The sequence below is a fragment of the Thermobia domestica genome, chromosome 6 (assembly GCF_964235325.1).
Source record: "Thermobia domestica chromosome 6, izTheDome1.hap1.1, whole genome shotgun sequence".
Classification (NCBI taxonomy): domain Eukaryota; kingdom Metazoa; phylum Arthropoda; class Insecta; order Zygentoma; family Lepismatidae; genus Thermobia; species Thermobia domestica.
Window position 1 is genome coordinate 2,683,030 of NC_137459.1, and position 22,883 is coordinate 2,705,912.

At 37.6% G+C, this 22,883-nt stretch overlaps 1 protein-coding gene across 2 annotated transcripts in view; it reads left to right on the forward strand.

Annotated features, from left to right (window-relative positions):
- The window catches only part of LOC145687814 (uncharacterized), a 153,400-nt gene that overhangs the window by 91,802 nt on the left and 38,715 nt on the right, over positions 1-22,883 (forward strand). For both annotated transcript variants that reach the window (XM_081761241.1, XM_081761239.1), the window contains 4 exons: positions 3,127-3,246; positions 6,188-6,505; positions 14,003-15,015; positions 20,119-20,340. In XM_081761241.1, the coding sequence (XP_081617367.1) occupies positions 3,127-3,246; positions 6,188-6,505; positions 14,003-15,015; positions 20,119-20,340 (1,673 nt within the window). The remainder of the gene's footprint in view (positions 1-3,126; positions 3,247-6,187; positions 6,506-14,002; positions 15,016-20,118; positions 20,341-22,883) is intronic.

Genomic DNA, 22,883 nt, shown 5'->3' on the forward strand with positions numbered 1-22,883 from the left:
AGAAGTATACGGGTATACTTTCTTGCATATTCCACTTCGAGCACTGCGTAAAGGAATAGCAACACAGTTTAAAAACCGAGATCTTCCTATCTCGAATATTTTTTAGCTGATAGTTGTTGCATTGCGCCGTTGGTCAGGCACAGCTCCTCATGGACCGTAGCTCCAGGGAGTTTGTTACTTCTTTATATTTCCTAGCTAATTTTCTCACTATTTCAATATGCATTTATTATTTTATTACCAACGCCTTAGCCATATTGAAATATCACTCCCTGTGAGATCCGCGAACTCGAGCAGTGCCGGGTCTGGTCAGAGGAAAGATGGGTGTGACCAATCGCACTCACCAGACTGTGTTGGCGTTGCAGCGTCCACCCAGCGTTGTGAGGACAATTGGGAAGCTACTTGAAAGAAAAAAAAAGTAGAGAACTGGGGTCTAGGAAGCTAGCATTAACGGGGAGGGTAGCCGATCTGCTGACAACACATCACCCCACAGGAATGAGTTCCATAAGTCCAGGCTTCCGTTGCGCCAGGAATTTAGTTTTTAGCATTATTATTATTGCTAATAATAATAATAATAATAATAATAATAATAATAATAGTGATTCATCAGGTCTATAAAAACTGGACAAATTGCAAATTAGGATACTGCACGCAGGAAATTAGTAATGATAGCTTTATTACTGAGATGTTAACCTGCATACATTAATAAATATGAGGAACTTTGTACTTAATAGAATACTTTTTACTTCATTATTTTAAGAAAGTTTTAAATTGTCATTATAGACAGATGGCCTGACAAATAATAATAAGTTGTCCCACTGATATAGTTATTAGTAAAACTAATTAAATTAATAATAATGTAATTATGAAAGCTTTGTTTTCGTGGATACAATTTGTATTGATAGAGTGAAACAACACAATATTTACAATAATGGCAAAATACACTTGTTTTCATACAAACGAAGTTAACAGGCTAACTCTATCCATAGGGTCAAACGCTCCAACCCGATTCATACGAGTCAGTCGGGCCAATCCTATTCATACGGGTAAAAATACAATATTGGTCCAACTGGTGGTGCATTATCGATTCTATTTTCCAAGCATTACCGATAATGCACAATAGCCCGAAACGACTCGGACGTAAACACTAGCATATTATTATTATTATTATTATTATTATTATTATTATTATTATTATTATTATTAATAGTAATAATAGAAGAGGAAATTAGTACTTTGTTGAATGACCTGTACGTATTTTATTCCTATTTTGAATGGTTATTCTTGTTTTATTTATCTGCTTATTGGTTTACAACACCGTACGGAGAGTGGCCGCTGTGGCTCAGTGGTAGAACGTTCACCTCTGGTGCTTGGGGTCCCGGGTTTGATCCCAGCCCCCGCCAAGTGAACTTTGTGGTGGACAAACACCGTGTGCGTGGGTTTTCTCGGGGTTTTCCCGTTTCCCCCCACTTTCTTCATTCCACCATTTCATTCATCACCGTCTCCTTTAGCCTAACCGGCATAACCGTGGGACGTAAAACTCAGATTTCATTTCATTTCATTTACCGTACGGAGAATAGCGGCGGCCTTCTTTGTTTACCCTGGTAACAGGGAGAGTTGCTAACATTTTATTATACTGGCAACATCTGATTGACAAATCGCACGTGGCCTCTAATATCTTTTTGATAGTTTCACTGCTGATAAGAAAACTTGGTTTAGCTTTGGAAACAACTATACAGCAATTTTTTATTGCTTTTCATAGTTCCCCCCTTCCCCCCGTGCAGCAATGCATTGTTTCGTGCGATAGAATCACATCTTGAAATAGTTATGCCACTCCGAAGTTGGTGAAACATGTAGTTTGTATGCCTCGATGGCTTCTTCTGGAGTGGAAAAGCGCTTCCCACACAATATATATTCTTGATTGTTGGGAACAAAAAGTAATCACTGGGGGATAAATCAGGGCAATAACCCGGATGTGTCATGACTTCAACGTTTTCCTGGTCCAGAAAATCACTTCTGGCAGTTGCTATATGCGAACTGGTATTGTCGTGATGCAGAATGATTCGACGGTTGGGGTTGGACTGTCTGTTCACATTCAGTACTTCTGGTCACATTAGGTACTTCTGGTAGACATTTGGTTGTGTTCCATTTTGCGTTGAATGTTCTACAATCATCCAGTAGGACAGTTGCAATATGACCTGATTTATCACGAAAAGATGCAATCATTTGTTTAGAGATACTGCGTGCATGAACAACTTTAGTTGGTTTAGGTTCATCGCGGAAAACCCACCAGTAAATTGTCGCTTTGTTTCCGGTTTGTATGCATAAATTCACGTTTCATTACCTATTACGATGTTGGACACCAAATTAAATGATTCAGACTTAAACCGTCACTTCACACGAGCGTCTTTTTTGCTTGAGTTAAATTGTGTGGGATCCAACGAGCGTAAAGTTTTTTTTTTTTTTTTTTCACTGCTAAATGGTCATACAATATTGTTTGTACTTGGCTCATGCCAATGCCTAAGGTCCCCTAAATTTCACGATAAGTCACATGTCGATCAGTGTTAATTCACGAACAGCTTCAATGTTTTTGGGCACAGAGGCTGTCGATGATCCTCATCACTCAGACTGGCCCGACCACATTTGAATTCCCGAAACCACCTGTAAATTGTCGTCTGGGATGGGGCTTCATCAGGAAAAGTAGCAGTCATCCGACGAACACACTCGTGCTGTGTTAACCTTTGAGAAAATCGCAATAAATCTTAGCACGAAAGAGCTCTCTCGTCAGGTCCATTTTTGATTACGACCACCTCACTTCAAACTAGTGCCCTGCAACGACCAAGATTCTGAGTTAAATACGGTTTTGCATTTAGAGTGAACAAAGATGACAGTTTATAACTACAACCAAGTCTAATAGATTACATTGTCCCCAGTACGTGATTCCCGAAACATTCAGTGCAACTCTCGTAGTAAAGCGCTTTGAGTACAAGTGCGAAGAAAACGTGTTTTGTAAGTGAAAATTCAGATTCTATTAACCATCTATTTTTGAGCCAAAACTTCCAAAAATTTCGTTTTGTGTAATTTTCGATTTTCTGTAACTTCTTCTTCAGTTATACATTTTAATTTCAGGGTCATTACTTCGGACCAACTAGCCCAAGATATGAGGATGCTCAATCCATTACATCACACGATGAAAGCGATAGTGGAACTCCCTACTTGGCTGACCAAAGTTCATCATCACCATCCAGTGTAAGTGGCTACAGAAATTTTTAATGGTCTGCCCGATTTTTGAACGAAACTCGTATAAGATGCAAAATGGGAATTTTAAATCACCAATAAAAGTTGCTAGTAAATATTTGTGATGTCATTTGGACTAATTATTCTGTAGTATTTACAGATAGTTATCAATTTTAATGGAAACACCTAAAAAAGTACAAGTTAACAGATTAGTATAGTATTATCAATTTAATTCAAACACCAGAGAAAGTACAGGTTATCAGATTAGTATAGCATTGGACCATCTCTCGTCCTCAGGACAGCTCTGATCGTAGACTAGTCACAAGAGGTCATGAAAGGTTGCTTTTCCGTGAAAGGTGATGGAGGCGGGACATTCATGTCTCCAAAACGGACCACGTATCTTCAAATATGTTGAGATCCGGGAATTGAGCGAGCCGGGAGATATTGTTTATCCTAATATTTCTTGGACACACCCAACACACTTACTACTTTCGTCACGCCCACACCATACGACCGAGTGCCAACAATTTACCGTCTTTGGAAATCACATCTTACACTATGCCATCTGCTCAGTTCACTGCAGACTGCCGTTCTATTGCTTCTCACGTGGTACGGAGTTTACCCTAACACGCCACCAGCAAAAGCCTGGCGCTGCGGTCACCACCTCACCATTGCCAACCTAGACATCTGACATGTTTCCAGATCCAAGTGTTTCCATTAACTTGATAACTATCTATATAGGGACTACAAACAGAAACAGATTGTGTGAATCAATATCGTAGTAACAGGGACGAATCATACTGCAGAATCTATGCGAATTACATACAAAAGAACTGCTTAACGAATTATAGATGAACTGTGATAACTGAGACAGAAACAATTAGAAACTATAAACAATTGCGTTTGTTATAAATTATAATAGAGTCTTGTGGTGTTGGGAACTTTGTAATTTGCCGCAAGTGACCACCCAGCCTGCGCCGCACTTGTGACACACAGATTTTATGACAGTACGACTAGCAGTACTTTTAGTAATTCTAACTGTAAAAGTTTCCCAAGGTAACAAACTGAAGCTTTGTAGCGCAGGAGGAAAAACTTTATTAAGACCATATCTGGATAGCTTGAGAATTTGGAATTGGTCCATTATGGCCGTTCCATCTTTCATGAAATGTTTCATTTAGAAGGTTTCTAATATTGTGGCTTCATAAGGCGTGACACCACTTTGGAAGCTTGTTGTGTTTCACTTCTACTTGGGAGAAGACGTACTCTCCCATCATGGCCCTGAAAACGTTCCCACTAATACTTTTGTCTGGCTAAGGAAAACAGCAGTATAATCATATGGTGTATAAGCCTACAAAATTGTTTTGGACTATTACGAATATTCCGTAATCTTTCCAAAACCGCATATAGAAGATTATAACGATTTATGTAAGTGCCGCCATGGAAGGTAGATCTATTTGAGGAATGAAATTCATCTTGGAACAGGTAAATACGAAGATGAGGTAGGCTGAAATCGGTAACTATTTTTATTGACTCAAAGTAAACACGAAACACGTGACGAAAGAAAATCATTCACATTTTGAAGTTGCAAATATTTAGGCGTGTGGCACATTATTGTCCTTTTACTTCAACGCCTATAGATGGTGCAGAAAGGTATTAATTAGATGGTATGCTATGTTATGCTGTATTGCAACTGTATTGCAATGCCTGCCTAGTAACGTATTAGGACGCTGTAGGGATTCAGAAACATTTCTAGAGCAACACTTGTTACAGATCGTTAAGAAACTTTAGAGATGGCAAGTGACCCACTACCCGGCTTCCAGGAGCACTTTAAACATGCCGTATGGAATTTAAATCTAGAAGTATTGCTGGATAGTCTATATATATCAGGTTTCTTCAATACTGAAGGTTTTATCATCAACCTCAACTCAGTGTAGACGGGCGTTGTTGACCATATGTACGCACTGTTGTCCAAGAGTATTTCTCTTGTTGGATTACGTTTCAGTAAACTTGAAGTTCGAGAACGTTAAATGACCCTAATCATGACCTCTATTTTCTGCAGGTGATTGGCAGGTCTGGCGTTATTTTAGATTCAGCATAATTCATTGAAGAATGCTTTCACTCTTCGGTGCCCATTCATGGCGATCTTTGTACCACCTCTGACAAGGTATTCTGTGAACTGCTATTAAAGGGATGCACCATACGAGTTCCTGTTCATGCAGTCAATATACCAACACTTAAGATTTTAGATGCTCCTCTAGTAAGTTTAGCATACGACACCTCGTACAAATGGACAACTACCGGTTCTGTTCAGCAAGTGAAATGTAGACTTACATTTTCCTCTTATTCAGGGCTAAAAATGTACGGTTATATTTCTGTCCTGTTGAAAGATCTGTACAGTATGGATATGCGTCGCCAGCTACAACTCCAACCTTGATCACAGGATTCCCGTCAGTCAACCAACTTACTTCTCATTACGTCATCAATAGGAATTTGCATCATGAATGCTCCATTTTACTGTCTGCACACATTATGACTGATAACAGACCATCTCCACATTGTTTACTACATTATAGCCTTTTGTATTGTTTCTCTTTCTTCCAGGAGAGTGTTTTCACTCGTGTTTTGTGATTACGTGTCAGTAAACATAGCTACAGATTTCAGCAAATTTCCTTAATATTCTGTCGAGTGAAGTGTGCGAATTACAATATAGATTAATGTATAGACATAAATGTTATTTCAATTAATTTTCCTGATAATTTTTAATTCTCAGTTTGGTTAGTGAACACACATTGAGCAGTGGCCACGTGCAAATGTTCACGCAGTCTCCTTGAAATAATTTAATTCAGTTCCGTGCGTTATCATGGGTTCCCTGTTGGTAAAATACAAAATGTATATGGAAATAGAAATCATAAAATGGAGATAACTTTCAGATGTTTGTTTATTTGTATCGTAGGATGGGACTTCCGTCGAGGATGGTCAAGATGATAATCTACCTGATGGAAGGAGATTGCCTCACTTGCAGAAACATCAGCGCCAGAAGGGAATGCAAGCATTTCGTGGAAGCACAAGGAAACAATCGCACAAATCCAATGTTCGGTCGTTGGGGAACTTATCACATGTATGGAGGCGTCCACAACACTTCTCAACACCACAGAATGCTCCTGTCAGCAACTCAAGGAGAGAAAAATCAGGTGTTGGTGGTCAGGAAACAAGCTCAGGTTGGCTACTGCGGACAATTAAAGACATGACCCCTCCTTTGGATTATGCGCAGGTGAGAGTTCAGCTTACTAAAGTAATTGCAGATAACAGAAATCAGTCAGAACTAAACTTAAAGAAACGAATTTTCCAAGGACCACGAAGAACTTTAACATATTTAATTACAGATACCTTATTGTTTTAATTGTAGCCTTTACAGCGTGTTGGTAGACTTTTGGCATGTGATAATTTTTATTTACAGTATGCTTCATTTTTTATTAATTTATTTGTTGGTGTCGTACAGTATTTCTCCTGTCGAATTGAAGCCTTAAAATTTTAGTAGAAATATCTCGAGAATTCGAATGTGCAAACGTAATTGACACAGAGAGAACAAATTTACGACTACAATAAAACTTGGAAACCTGTCCTTAAGGGAAAAGTTTTTACGTTGCCGTGATTTTCAAGTAAAATTAAGTGCAACGTGTTTAGCGCAGAAACAGAAACTCTGACTCAGAGTGTGGAAAATAATAGAGCGTCTAAAATATAGAATATATGAGGGGCAACCAATAAGTTATCTACCTAGACAGGAAGGGAGGGGTGGAACATACTGACACGCACGCCAAGGCCACTGTGGGAAACCCCGCTGCGCAATTTTAGGTCAGTCGCAGCAACGCAATGGCCGTGAACAGAGTGTTTGTGTTACGCCGAGTAGTGAATGTTTGTGTGTCGCCTCGAACAATGGATTTGCAGAAATTGGAGTACCTCTCGGTCACCAAATTTCCCACTACTGACTATTTCCTTTTCCGAGACCTGAAGAAACACCCGCGGGTACATTGTTTTTCCTTCGACAACGAGGTCCAACAGGCTGTTTCCCGGTGGTTTGCCCAGCCATAACAGAGACTATTTTTTCTTTGGAATTTCTTAGCTGCTCACAAAGTGGCGACGGTGCATAGATCTCCATGGGGACTACATCGAAGAACAGTGATTACCAGGTGAGCCTATCTGCATTCCTTCCCGTCTAGATAGATAACTTATTGGATGGCCCTCGTATGTTTATTTGCATATCTTTCATTTATTTTTTGTAACAATTATTTAAAAAAATCATAAAATACGTGGAAATGTGGTGAAAAATGCAAATATCAAATATGGTAACTCTAAAGCTTTGAACTACTCTATTTCCTTTTTGACCTTAAAATAAGGCATGTGGAGCAAATCGTCTCTTTCCGTGCTATTTTCTCTCTGAATTCTGGGAAATGCTTGGGTTAATAACTTTTTTTTTTTTTAATACAATTATATTTGCAAAACTAATGGTCTTTAGTAATATTCTGTTTTTATTAGAATTATGCATTCAAAGTTCTAAGATTATAGCCTTCTGTTGAATAGTAAAAGAAAAGTCGATGAAAAGTAAGAGAAAAATGTTAGTTCTTCAATTAATATCACCACATTGGATATCTGACTGACCTACTCTGTAATTAATGCTATGAGTGAATTATACAGTAAAACCTGTCTTTAGCGGAATTGAACGGAACTCGCAAATATTTCCGTTAAAAATAGGTTTCCGGTTAACAAAGGTAGACCTATGCAAAAAATGCATGTATATAGTGGACATACCAAGATAAAATAATATAATGCCTTAGTCAGTTTACAGTATTTATTTCTACTACGAGTTAATACATGCAAAATTTACAATGAATAGGAAAGAAATACTGTGGAAACGTTAACTTTATTTTTCCCATATTCAAAGAGAGTTTCCTGTACTCATTACTGAATAACTGCTCGACTTTCCACAAACACTTTAACCTGAAAAACTACACTAAATATATCAGTGTCATTTTGACGTAAGGCAAATTGCTGCAGTTCCTTTGAACTTTTGCCAGACATCTACATCCGTTGTGTCTGTTTAGGTTTGCAGAGCAATATGTGTTTTACTGACAATGTATTCTATTGTGTGTGTCAATCAACTGTCAATAGATGTCTAACGCTTTCGTAATGCTGCGATCCAGAACTTGAATTCTTCCGTTGAAATGCTTTTTTTGATTTCCGTTATCCGCGTAACACAGTTTTCGCTTAATGAAGTGAATTTAACACGTCTTTCGACCTTATATTCAAGGGACCTTAAAATATTTCCATTTTAGACAAGTTTACGTTTAATAAAGGATCCGTTGAAGGCAAGTTTTATTGTATTATGTATATTCTGTATAAACTGTGTTTAGCGAAACTCGGTTCACAACGTTGGCGTAGTAGAGTCAACGTTGATCATACTTACATACTTGCAACACATGGAATAAAAAATGAGGTATGTGTTTGGTACTAAAGGCCGATGCTTCTACCTCCACATTCCATTTCTCCAGTATGTACCATTATCGAGATACAATTCACTACTTTTTGATCGACATTTAGACTTAAGTTACTGATATAGTATAATGCATTGTGAATGAAAAGTCACAATAAATTTTTCCGTTTTCGCCAAACATATCCAATGACAGAGTGCTAAGATAGGATGATTTAGTGCCTCCCTGCCTTGCACTGTGTTCCAAGTGTCATTTTTATATTTCTATTTCTATTATTATTATTATTATTATTATTATTATTCAGAAATTTGATTTACCAAAACTTATATATTGACCCCTGTCCGTGTGTCCATCGGGAGATAAAATATCTTAAGAATTACGTGATGAGTCACCACTAAATTTAGTCAGAATGTAGGGGCTCAAAAGTTAGGAATCAAGTTTGTGTCTGGAGGCAATATTCAAACCAAAAGTAATAGTAATCAACCATTTTTGGTTTTACGTTGATCACTATAGAGCAATAGTCGCCAAGCTTATGAAGCTTGTGTGCTATCGTGCCGTTTTTAAATCCTACTGTCAACTACCAACCAAAAGAACTATGAACTTTAAAAAATCTTACATTTGTTTATTGTCTATAAACTCAAATTTCTAGTAACTAACTAACTAACTAACTCTATGGCCTATGGAACCCGGAGGTTCAATGCCGCGTTCACAAAAGCTCTCCACTGACTTCTATCATTAGCTAACTGCATCCAGTTTCTACTTTGTATTCCAATCTCTGTGAGATCCATCTTAATATTGTCCTCCCATCTGCGCCTAGGTCTTCCTAATGGTCGTTTTCCGATTGGTCTTCCAGTCAAGACTTTGAAAGCATTTCTACTTTCTTCCATTCTATCTACATGACCCGCCCTCCTAAGCCTCCTAGACTTCACGACCCTAACAATGTTGGGTAAACCGTATAAACTATGTAGTTCCTCGTTATGAAGCTTCCGCCATTCCCCATTCTCGTTCCTCTTGGGTCCGAATATTCTTCTCAGTATCTTGTTCTCAAATACTTTCAGTCTGTGCTCTTCCCTCAGAGTAAGCGACCATGTTTCGCAACCATACAGAACAACAGGCAGCTTGTAGCTTGCGATCGACGGTTTGGCGATCATTACTATAGAGCAAGAACGGTAATAGAGAGAAGTGTCTTTCTGCAGTTCATTAAGCGTCTCAGCAGTGCATTTTATGTCCATTCTTAACTCTCTACTGCAACCGGAAGTGGTAGAAATTCTCTACAAGTTCCGATTTTAATATTGATCAACAGAGCAAAGACAATAAGAGATAGCAAAGACAATAAGAGTTTTTGGAAGCGATTTAGCGCTTGAAGAGTATGTAGCATCTTCTCTCTCAACCCCATATTCAAACGGAAAGTGGCAGAAATCAATCACTTCCGGTTTTAATGTCAATCAGTATAGAGTATAAACGGTAACATATAGCGAGAAGCGTTTTCTGCAACCACTTAAACGTTCCAAATATATATTGCATCCACCCTAATCTCTCTACTACAACCGGCCGATTTCAATGTTAACTGAAAAAATAGCATGCCATACAAACCAAACTTCTCACGTCGTGCACATGTGACACTGCTACTTAGTTTTTTTTCTGTATGCCTGGATAACGAGCTGTAGTGATTCGAAAGCTAAGTTGTAGCTGTTAGTGCCTTTGGTATTGGTTCCATGTGACTCCCTGTGACTACATACATAAGTCCATTATTTTAATATATATGAAAAGATGTTGACAAATTATTAGCAAAATTGGCATTTCAGAACAAGATACGGTATTAGTTACATTTATAATATGACTCTAGGGTCTGTTGTACTTCGTTTATACTTAATGAGATACTATTTTTAGTTCTTGTAAACAAATGATTTTATATTTTGAACATTTATACTGTTGTTAATAGGCGTATCCCTTATATTTGTTTACGTTCACGCTAAGAGTTATGATAATTTGTACTTACCTGTTTGGTCGTGATTCACTGATGACGTACACTCTTGTCCAAAACTATTGTCACATGTCTATAAATATGTTATTGTAGGAATAGAATTTGATAACAAATTCGTTCGGTATTTCTTATAATATTATGTGTGTAATCGGCAAGGACATGTATGTGGCAAATTTAATGTCAAAAGAGCGGTAAGTAAGAACAATAAAACGAAAACAAAACTTTTTTGACCATTTACCAACATTTTGTTTTACTCATTCTAATTTTCGTATTTATAATTCTTTTACTATGAAATTTACCACAAATATACATTTCCCCGATTATACACACAATATCAGTATTAAAAGTACCCTGCAAAATCATTATCAAATTATATTCTTACATGAAGACGGTTATAGATATGCGACAATCATTTTGGACATGAGTGTACATTCATCACCAGTAAACAATCTATCAAGTTGAAGAGCACTTAAAGGATGATTCGGGAGAGGCTAGTGTCAAAATTAGGAAGTGCAAAGGTATGGAAGCAGATGGCAGTGGCTTCCACAATAGGCATGATAAAAACTTGTGAAAATGAGCAAAACCATTTCCGTCTTCGAAGCGGTCAGAGTTGAGGTCTTACTGATATATGCTAATAAAATTCGGATTGATATAAGCAAAATTTTGGAGGTAGTGTTAATCATGTTGCGAAGGATCTGAAAGAACCAAAAAGCACCTAGACTCGGCGGAGGAGAAAATATGGCCTAAAGGGAGTTACAACAGAGGTTTGTAATCGGCTTTTGTTAAGAAAAGCACTTCAGAGGAGAGAATTAACCTGAAAACAACAAAAAGTCTGTCGTGGATGCCTATGACACAAAAATGTCGTTAAGAAATGTACGTAGCATATTAAAGTTGTGATCCCGTAACGACCAAAAAATTATTCCAGGTGTGATGAAGAAAGGGCTAACTTATACCACTGAATAATGTACGAAAGTAAATAGCAACCTAACCCAACCAAATTTAAAACTAGTAGGAAGCAGTTAAATGGGAATGCGCGTTTTAGATAATCTTTGCTTTTATTTTATTTCACAAATACTTGAAGCATATGTATTTTCTTTGGTAGTGTTCAGAGATGTAACTGTTATTCGTGTAAAGAAAAAATACAGCAATATATAAGGCGAATTTCAGCAGAATGAATCATGTTAAACGCAAAATAGCCTACTAAAGTAAAGTTAGTGCTCTTTCGGCGTATGGACCAGGCAAAATTCAGGGTGTAGAAGAAATGCGAAGAGTCAAAAATATAAGGTCATTAGACGTGTGGTGTCAGAAAGGAATGAGTGGTTTCCATCTAGTGATGAAATATTTACGCAAGGCGATGCACCTTGTCATCGATCAAAACCTTAGCCAGGAACTTGTTACGAGAGACATTTCTGTGTTCAACAACAGGGCAATAGCCCAGGCATGAACACTAACGTCCGGGAAATAGTTCAGACGTGAACTTCATGGAGTTACTGTGGCACGTGCTAACAAAAACAAACTTACAACGAAAACCGAATAGATAGAACGTATTCTTTCCATTCAGAAACAGGGCGTTGAATTTTCGAATTTATGCACAACTTTGATGAAAAGTATGCCGAAAGATTTGAATTGAAGCCTTAACTGTGAACAAAGGATGGCTTATACAAGTGTACCTAGTGTAACTGTTGTATAAATAAAATAAGTGTCAAAAACTAGTCATAAATTTATTTCTATTTAGAAAATGAAATGAAATCTTTAAGTTTTACGTCCCACGGTTATGCCTGCTAGGCTAAAGGAGACGGTGATGATGAGAAATGAGTGAAATGGTGGAATGAAGAGTGGGAGGAAGCTACAGAACCCCGAGAAAACCCACGAGCACGGTGTTTGTCCATCACAAAGTCCACACGGTGCGAGCTGGGATGGAACCAGGGACCCCAAGCACCGAAGGTGAACGCTCTACCACTGAACCGCCGCGCCCTCCTTTATTTCTATTTAGATTATAGATAGATAGATAGATATAGATATTAGTGACAATACGTTAAAGGTGTGAGAAGCAGTATGTTTTAAGGTTTAAAATTACGCTAAAAGCATACCGGGAATAAGTACAGAATCTTGGAGGTTAAACTTTTGTGTTGAGATTAATTAAATAGTAATTTGTATTTAAAGAAATTCCGAGGAGAAAGGTGTTATTTTTCGTTCCAATTTTAGAATATTAATTTTTGTTATTCAGAGAATATTTCTACATGATATTCACCTTCATACATGCGTTAACATGTTAAAAGTAAAATACAGTCATTTCCTTTAAATAGTTGTCACTGCGGAAATCCTCTGTCTTATTCAAGTCGTTGAAATGCTAATTACCAAAGCATTTAATGAACCAGATCAAGAAAATACTTGGAAAAGACAAAATATTTCCTATTTCATAAGTATGAATTGTTGTTGGATTTTTTTTTTTTATTTTTTTTTATTTATTTTATTTTTTTTATTTTTATTTTTTTTGTTTGTATTGACAGTGGCCAAATTGATGCCACATTAGAAATAATTCTTTACTGTAGTATTTTGAGTAATAACAGAGAATTGCTGTTTCTAGACGTAATTTTTATGGCTTATATCGATTTGTCATTGACATAGATGTCACGATCCAAATTTAAGAATTTCAAAATTGGAGGATTTTAACATTTTCTTGACTACAAGAAAAGATAAGAGTCTGTAGTGCTTGTCTCATCCTCAGTAAAGTCTGACCTCTAGTGGAATTTTTCATTCATGCCTTTACCATGTAGACACATGGTCTATACAGTTGGCACACATTTGTATGACATTATCATTAATTGTTAAAGAAGATATATATATATATTTCTGTTTTGTTTCGAATAACACGTTGCACTGGAAATGTAAGTAGATCAAACCTGTTGGACTACTTAGACAACTTAATTTCACTCAAGTGGAGAATTATGTAGAGTCCACTTGATGTTCGAAGTTTAAGATATTTATTTGTTTATTTATGTACTTTTTAGGGGAAGAGATGTTTGTAATTCTCATGACTCAAGTTTGGAGGCCAAAATGATCAATTGATTTGGAAGGCACTTCGTACATAATAACTAAATTTGTATGTTACACATACTACACATGTTATCCTTTAACAATGTTATTTTCAGCTCAAACTCTTGCAAGGTAGTAAAAACTGCAAATATAAGTTTCAGAGATTTTATATTTGGTTTGAAGTTATGTACTTCTGTTGCAAAAATAGTTAATGATTATTATTATTTTAATAAAAGCAATTACTGTGTTTTTCATTTTACAGATACCAGTATTTGCTGGAAGCTCCAACAATCAGGAGCACAATAGTTGTCAAAGGGAAGAAGCAAGAGGGCGTTTCTCAAGAGATGAATCGTGTGATTCCTTCGCTCTATCTGACAGCGTGTTCGGTGAAGATGTGAAGTGTTTACTCAGGGAAGGATCGTTTGATAGCACGTGTTCAGAACTTAGTATAGACTTCTCAATTAAAGAAAGTGCAGCAACAAATACGTTTGCTTGTATGGATAAACTTCAACACGAAATTGACCAATTGAAAAACAACTGCCTTAAAATGGACGAAGAGTTTGAAATTATAAAATGCAACCGAAATTTGCCTGGCATGTCTTGCCTTATGAAAGCTAACAATCCTGAAGAAAATATTCAGTCTGAAGTTTCTTCTCCACGGATAGGGAATGTTCTAAGGGAAGATACTGCTCGTGCATGTTTCACTGGATTGTATAGCATCACCACTATTAAGAATAGCACATCGTCAGAGTTCTCAGATTGCGTCCTTCCGTGTCAAAGGAAAGCTAGTCTGGGATCTGTGGAATCTTTAGAGTGGGACTCACCACGGTTGACTAGCCCAGCGAAGACAAAGGACTGTGTAAACCTTCACAAGAATTTGATGAATAATGATCATGAACATAACGAATCGATTGCTGAAGAAGCGTCACAACAATCTTCCACTAAAAGTTCTTACGTCGATACTGAGAACTTTGCGAGTGGAGAGTGCTCTTTCATGTTACCTTCAAGTGAGGCAGAATTAATGGCTAACCTGGAGTGGGATAATGAAGACCTTCGACAATATCCGGAAGGGAATAGTGAAGGTACCCCAGAAGAGAATTGCAGTTTGTTGGCTGCTGTAGATACGTTGGAAATGGATTTAGAAGCAGAGTTGAACAAAAACAGCTCGACTTCGCTACCAGAAGAAAGCTGGAGGAGTCAGTCTGAAGGTCCTGAAAGTGCTTTAGAAAGTATGACCTCTAGTCGCAGTTTTACAGCAAGTCCAATAACTGAAAGGTGCGTAAATTCTATTTAATATTAAAATTGTAGTAAAATTTCATCCAATCGGAGTATTCGAAATTAGGTTGAAAACATTACATTATTTTTACCGATAAGAAAACGTGAAAATAGAAATCGTTAGGCTAAATCATTAGCCTTCACAAAGTTCGTATTTTTCAAACTCTTTCCTAAAGAACTTTTCCTAAAGTAGAAACCTAGGTAAGTGATTTCCTCGTACTCAGAAAAATCTTTCCATCTAACAGATTGTTTGGTCTTCAGAAACGACTTTCCTCAACCGAGATCTATCTACCTCCTACCTGAAAATGATAGATACAACCAATTCGAAGGAAATCGTTCCACAACAAATCTCTTCCGAAACGAATTTTCCCAGGGGTTCCGCTAAATCAGTTTTCTCATGCTTGAGTACTAGTTAGATCGCTTAATCTCACGAAAGATTCTAAAGAAAGAATTGAATTTTTCTTAGTGACGTGATTTTACTAGCTCTTCTCGGGATATCAGTCAGGTGAAAGTATTGACATCCGACGTTTCGAATGCAGACATTGTATTCATCTTCAGGGATTGTAATTGAGAGACCGGAGACATGAGCATATATATACAGGGTGTTCTAAACAACACCGACAACGTTTGGGAGGTGATTCCTGACTCCAAGATAAGACAAAAAGAATAGACCAACCTGGCTGCACAAATGCTTCTTCTCGGAGTTCAGGCTGCCGAAAACATGAAAAAAAATAAATTTTAAAGGTCGGTATTCCAATACTATGGGACCTACCGTAGTCGGGCCAAGATTTTATTTAGGAACTAGTATGTGTTCTATCCAAATATCCATGGTCAGAATCCTGCGGTACTACCATAACAATTTTTATAGAGGTAGTTTGTGAATACTTCAAATTATATGCCCGTAACCAAACTGCCTTTATAAAAAATTGTTGCGTGAGTACTTTAGAATTCTGAAACATGTATTTTTGGATAGAACATATATTAGTTCCTAAGTTAAGTCTTAACCCGACTACGGTAAGTCCCATAGTTTCTGAGCTATGAAACTTTAAAGGTCACTTTTCATGTTTTCGGCAGCCTATAACTCCGTAAGGAAGCTTTTGTGCACCCAGGTTGGTCTATACTTTTTGTCTTATCTTAGTGTCAGGAATCACCTCCCAAACGCTGTCGGTGTTGTTTTGAAACACCCTGTATAGTGACTATCTAGGGGCAGAGTTATGAACGGGGAGTTGTGATTGGCTCAGGGAAATGCTGGCTCTTGATTAGCTGTTGATCCTGTGTGTTTCGTGGAGATTATTACTCGTACTTCTTAGTCGGTTCCTCTCCCTTCGAAGTGAATTTTTCTTAAAAAGGAAAGAACCTAAGTGACTTTTTCCAAGCTCAAAACTGGCACCCGAAGACGGTAGACTTGTCACTTTAAAAAAAAAAAAAAAAAAAAAATCGTTACAGAAAATCTTTAACTGTCTACGGAGCTTTCACAGTTCACATCTAAATTACTTTTCCCATTCTCGATCAGGACAAAGGTGAAGCTTCTGGGAAAAGGAGCTGCACCTCACTCCATAGAAATCGTTAGGAAAATTAATTATCGGTTACTCTGGAAATGACTCAGATCAATATTTTTTGTGCATCGAATGCACATTTGCTGGAGACCGTATATTTTATTTTGGGGTGGGGTTCTGGCGGTTAGTCCCCCTCCCCAATACACAAATATTCCACATCAAGCCTCGAATTAGCTGAGAATATCCTATCCTAACTATATAGAAAATTACATGAACTGACATAAAATAACGGGTACTTCCGTTTGATGTGGAAAGTTGAAATTTGGCATGATTGTAGCTTTCCGGAACTAACCGACAGGAAAATTGCCAAAGCGAATATGTTTAATTTTTAGGGGGTCTAAAGGGGTGATGATGAAATTCCCCATGTTATTTAAATGGATCCTTTTTAGGACATATAATCTCGTGTTTTAGGTACTTTAAATTGGAACAAAACTTGAAATTCGGTAGACTTGTACGTTTTCCATAAGGTTATTTGAAAAAAAAAATCACTAAAAATACGAATTTCTGACTTTAGGGTGGTTTTACGGGTAACTGAAAAATCTTCCTTCATCGGACACAAATTTCTGTAACTACTTTTTCTTATGTATTATTCCATCGCTCTCCTGCACTCTTACCGATCTTCCCTTCTCACTAGTTTTATTTTCCTCCATTAAACTCCATCTATATCGAGCCTGATGACCCTGTATTCCAATATGGATTACCTCTTCTCTGTTCTTCAGTTTTTTTTTCTCCTAAGTAGTATTCCTTTGCTCTCCAATATTTCTACAGACTCACCACTGCCATTAATATTATATGCTTGCCTCATGGCGGTAAATTTCAATATCGTGTGCACCTGGATGTTTCTCTGCTTTTCCTGTGTTCTTTTTTTTTTTCTTGCTTTTTATTTATTTCTTCTCTCACTATCACTTCTCCTCCGGATCTGATGAAGTATTTTTGAATTCTTTTTACTATTTTCTACTAGGTATTTCATTTTCTGTGCCGGTTTAAATTCCTTAGATATATATATGGTGTCTCTAAAGTCCCCTGACATAGGGTAACTCTGTTATTATCAGAGTTACAACAAAATGTAAGAGAGAAAATCGTCTCCAAATATGATGTTTTCAATCTAAAGTAAAGGAAATTTTTTAGTCGGACGAGCCGTTTGGACTATACACTCTTTATGTGCCTAATTTTTAATTAAAATGCAACGTTGCCATTTACGAGGACCCACAATTAAGTGAATGAAGTTACTGTGTTTTACGCTAACATGTCGATTGCCAGTCCCCATTTCAAACACGCCCTCATTCACCATACTCTTACAAAATTTATCCACCTCCCGCCACGCCTTGCCCTCTCTTAATCCCTCTATCAATTTCATGAGGTTCATTTCTTGAAATTACTCCTCGGACCTCATTTTTAACTACGAATGCATGTAAAACTACATACTACTATTTACCATATGTTCAAAAAATTTACCCATCCCTCTCCGCCCCGCCCCCTATTTTTAATTACGTGTCCGTTTCTACTTTTCGGGTCACATTTATAACCATGAACACATGTAAATTTTGTAAGAGTATGGTGAATGGGGGCATATTTGAAATGGGGGCTAGCCATCGACAGGTTAGCGTAAAAGACAGTAACTTCATTCACTTATGTTGTGGATCCAGGTAAATGGCAACGTTGCATTTTCATTTAACATTGGGCGCATAAAGAGTGTACAGCCCAAACGGCACGTCCGGTGTAAAAATTTCCTTCACTTTAGATTGAAAACATCATATTTGGAGACGATTTCCCCTCTTACATTTTGCAACAACTATACTTGAAACAAGAAACAACTCCTCCACTGAATTAAATGAGGATTTCAAATTTAAGTTCTATTCTGTATTCGGAAACGGCACTCGACGTATTAACAACAGCCCATTTTGAAATAATGTCGATTTGTTATGTACAATGTGAGACCAAATTTACTGGTATATCAGAATATCTATCGGTCACGAAAGTCATGAAAAAGTCACGAAATCAGAAAACGGCCATGAAAGTCAAGAAAAAGTCACTAAATTTAGCTTTTGGGTCACGATTTTTTTTATATGTACAAAATCTGTAAGTATAGACTGAAAAATTTAGTTCATTAAAACGTCAAAATTCACCACCAAAAATGTGTATGGTTGGCTTTAGACGCTACCAAATCGCAAGCAAAGCACGCTTCTACTGCATGCATGAAAATTCGGCCAATTCGCACCCAAATTCGCTCTTGAGAATGTGACTAAATTATATGGTTTGGGAAAGAAAAGGTCACGAAATTTCAGTTTGGAATTTTAGTAGACACCCTGTATATTTACGTTACCAATCTATCAATGCCCCATTGGTGACGAAACTTTTCTATTTCTGCTACTGACATACTGAAAATCACTTATCTGCAAAATCCTACCTAGAGGGTCAATTGTAATTGGCAACGCTTACGACATGGCGTGAACTGACTTTTTATTTTTCTTGAATATGAGATGCAGCAGCCCTTGTTGCCAGTTACATTACAATTGTTGTGTTCACATTGTGTTATTACAGTGTGTGGCAAAATAAACAGTACTGAAATCACATCGTTGACATTTATTTATTTATTTATTTGTTGTACAACATGATGAAACGTAAGAAATGCTGTCAAATGGATGTCAGTTAAGTGTTACTCAACATATATTGTATGTTTATGAGGAATCGCGGCTGTACATCATGAGTTCAAAATGTTAACCATTACGTCGCACACGTTCTTCATAGCGGTCTGTAGATCAATGAACATGTTAGTGAACCCAGGTTGCTGGAACGACAAAACAAATGACCGAATCTTTTCTTTTAACACCTGTATAGTGGTAGGGGGTTATCTGTTCAGAAAATTGCTTCCTTCAACATACTCTATATGTAGGCATCTGAATCCGTGAAGTCAGGGAAGTAGGAAGGATATGGAAATTGTTTCACGGGAAAACAAGCGATGTCCAAACTCTCGTGAGCAGAATGAAAAGTGACTCACTTGCAGTGTGAGCAGTGGCTCCATCTTGCTGCATCCATTGTTGTTGTAACGACAAATTTTTGGTGTGGCAAAAACCGTGCAAATCATGCAAAAATAGGTCCATAATCAACTGTGGATTGATGTGGCGATCAAGGTACACATGACTTTCATCACTGAACCATATATTTCTGATGAAATCTTCATCTTCATCATCATACACCATAGCTCCAGAGCAATGCAGTAGACATGCGTGCTTATCTCTTGCAGTGAGATGCTGCCCCACACGTATGAGTGGAAATAGTGCTGGACAATAAACACCTTCTCGTCTATTGTGAGTAACATTATCTTCGTGCCAAGTGCATACTACGCTAATCCACATCCAACGAAGAACACACGTGGCGTTTACAGCTCATACCACATTGCACCTGCGCGCCATCCGTACGCAAATTTCAGTACCGTTTGTTTTGCCACATACTGTATTTTATGCAATATTAATAAAGTGGGTAACTTTTAGCTTTTAATGACGATAAATAAAATCAGAATCTGAATTTGAAATTATTGTACATTTAGGTCGTCCCAAATGGCAACTAGTATGAATGATTCGACAATACTTGATTCGAGTGCATCAATACGGTCTTCCTGTCAACGTGATCACGATCTTGCCAACAATAGTGTTCAAGCCTGGACTTGCTGGAGCTCAGAAGAATCTGGATATATGGAATGGGACGCAGCAGTTGAGAGTCACCGAACACCGCAATGGTCGTCTCCGCATGAATTTCCTGACAAAAATTTGTAAGTATTTTCTTCTATAGTCCTTCAGTTATTCTAATAAGTTGTGCAATCAAAAACTGAGTGCGCGTATATCTAATGTTTTCCAAAAGCTACTCAAAATTTGTGTGCAGTGCGTATGTTTTAGAACAAAGAATTTCTCCCTGTTTGTTTTACATCAGTGTTACAGGGAAGTTACATTAAATATTATGTATTCGAACTGCAAGCTCGTGTTCTTGCATTGAATGAAATGAAACTATAAATAAAGAACAGAATACAAGGTGTGATCAAAAAGAGCGGTGAATGTAGTTGCACAGTGCCATCTATCGAGGTTGAACCCATTTCAACTAGTAAACCCGGTAACCTAAACCACTGGCAGTCAGTGTCAAGTTTAAACGAGTTGTGACATGTTAGTTGTCATCCAGAGACAGAAAAGTGAGTACGTGTTAGGAGTGTCTGTTCAAAGGCCAAAAAAGTGTCAAAGAAGCTCACGAAATGTCAAAACCAGTGTATGGCGATGAACTGGTGGTATTGAAAACTGTTTACAAATGGTATGACCGATTCAAAAGCGGAAACGCGTAAGGTGAAAACGAGCAACGATTGCGACATCCTTCGACGCCAAAAAAGATGAAAACGTGCAGAAAGGGACACAAATGATTTGTTCAAACAGGCGAGTGACTATTCGAGGACTTTCCAAAGAATTAAACATCTCGTACGAGTCTGTGAAAAACATTTTAATCCCCGAATAAATTGACAAATGGCTTCCTTCTTCACCTCGAAAACGCGACGTGCCACACCTTGCTTTTGATCCGTGAGTTTTTGGTCGAAAAAATATTCATGTCTACATTCGCTGTGCTTTCCAGATATACCACATGCGAGTATTTGCTCTTCCTAAAACTTAAGGAGAAAACGTTTTGTCACCATTCCTGACATTAAGAGAGCCACGACAGAGCAGCTGAACTCCCTCCCTAAAGAAGTCTCCTAGAAATGCATGCAGTCATGGATTCAACATTGGGATAAGTGCATTGATACCCAAAGATAGCACTTTGAAGGAGATTAAATCAAATTCCATACAAGCTTATTACTTTGTTGCTAATAAAATTATTCACCTTATTTTTTGATCACACCTCGTAAACATGAGACGAAATGTATTACCCTCTCCCTTCTTTTATTAAAAAAAAAAAAAAAAAAAAAGATAACGAAAATTTTTGTAAGTAGAGATTGTCTTTTTGAGTGTAACGTTTGTCCCCAGCGTGGAGGCTATATGGGATATGAGGAATTTAGGCAAATTACATTTCCGGAGAGAAGTGAAATTAAAGAAGCCTGACAAAAGAATACGTATTATATTGTTGTTGGTGTGAACGTAAGAGATTGTCTGGTTAGTTAAGATTCAGCATCCTATTTCAGCATCGAGGCTGTTTAAAGTGAGTTGCGAAGCAGCTGCCCCGAAGTCTTATGATAGACAAATATTCAACCTTAATTCCACTAAATAAATCCACTTGCAAACATATATATAATATGTGTGTGTGTGTTTGTTTGTTTGTTTGAGATTTCAGAACCGGAAAGAGATCCCTGTTTTCGAAAAAATAATAATAATAGTAATTTGCCAGTAACAAGAACGAACTTTGGGCGACAGAGAATTTCGCAGAAGGAAGTCCTTTTTCCGACTTCTGCACCCGCTTTGGCCTTTGGGGACTCCCAACTGACGAAAACTCTGTTCGCTTTTATGTACACATGTACTGCTTGTACCTGAGAAGGTTGCTAGGCTGAAAAGATCAGAAATGAGCCGGCAAGTGTCCTCATCCTTTCAACTTAATGGTTGTAGAGTCAGTTATTCTCTGTAGTTATTTTGACGAGGGTCACCAGTGACATGCAGAAGAAAATATTCTTCCCCGTCCCGCTGAGCTGAGACTAGCAAACAAGTCAACTCCCAACGATAATACCTAGAAAATACAAGAAACAAAGTGGGAGTTGTGTGCCTGAAGGGTATCAGTGGGCGTTACTGTTGATTGTGATGTGTAATGTGTTTCATTTTTTAAATCGTAGGCTGTGATTTTCCTCTGTGCAGTCTCTGCCTCACCGCACCCTAATAACTGTGTACAGTACACGTGTATGTCCTAGCAGGCGACAAAAACGAAAGAAAGAAAGAAAAAGAAAAAAGGAAACGTTTGTAAAGAACGTCCCGAAATTTTCTTCACACTTTCCAGCGATCAAAGAAAGTGAATAACGTTTCACCAGAAACTTGACGAAATGAAAAAATCTGGAAGTATTTGTGAATTCGAGATGTCTGAAAATATGCAGTGTGAACCCGTGGAAAGTGAATAGTGTTTCGTGCCCTTTGGATAACAAACTTACTGATATTAACTCTAGTTCTCGCTTTGCTTCCACTTCCCAATCTAGCGTTGACCATACTGCTGAAGCATTAAATTTTTCTCATAAATATCCAACTTCTCGAGGTAACTATAATTTTGAATTCCCAGAAAACTTTAAGAAAGTGCATTTTGAGTTAAGGCCCCTGCAAACCATCTGGTCCTTTCATTAGAAACGAGAAAAATAGATGTTTTTCT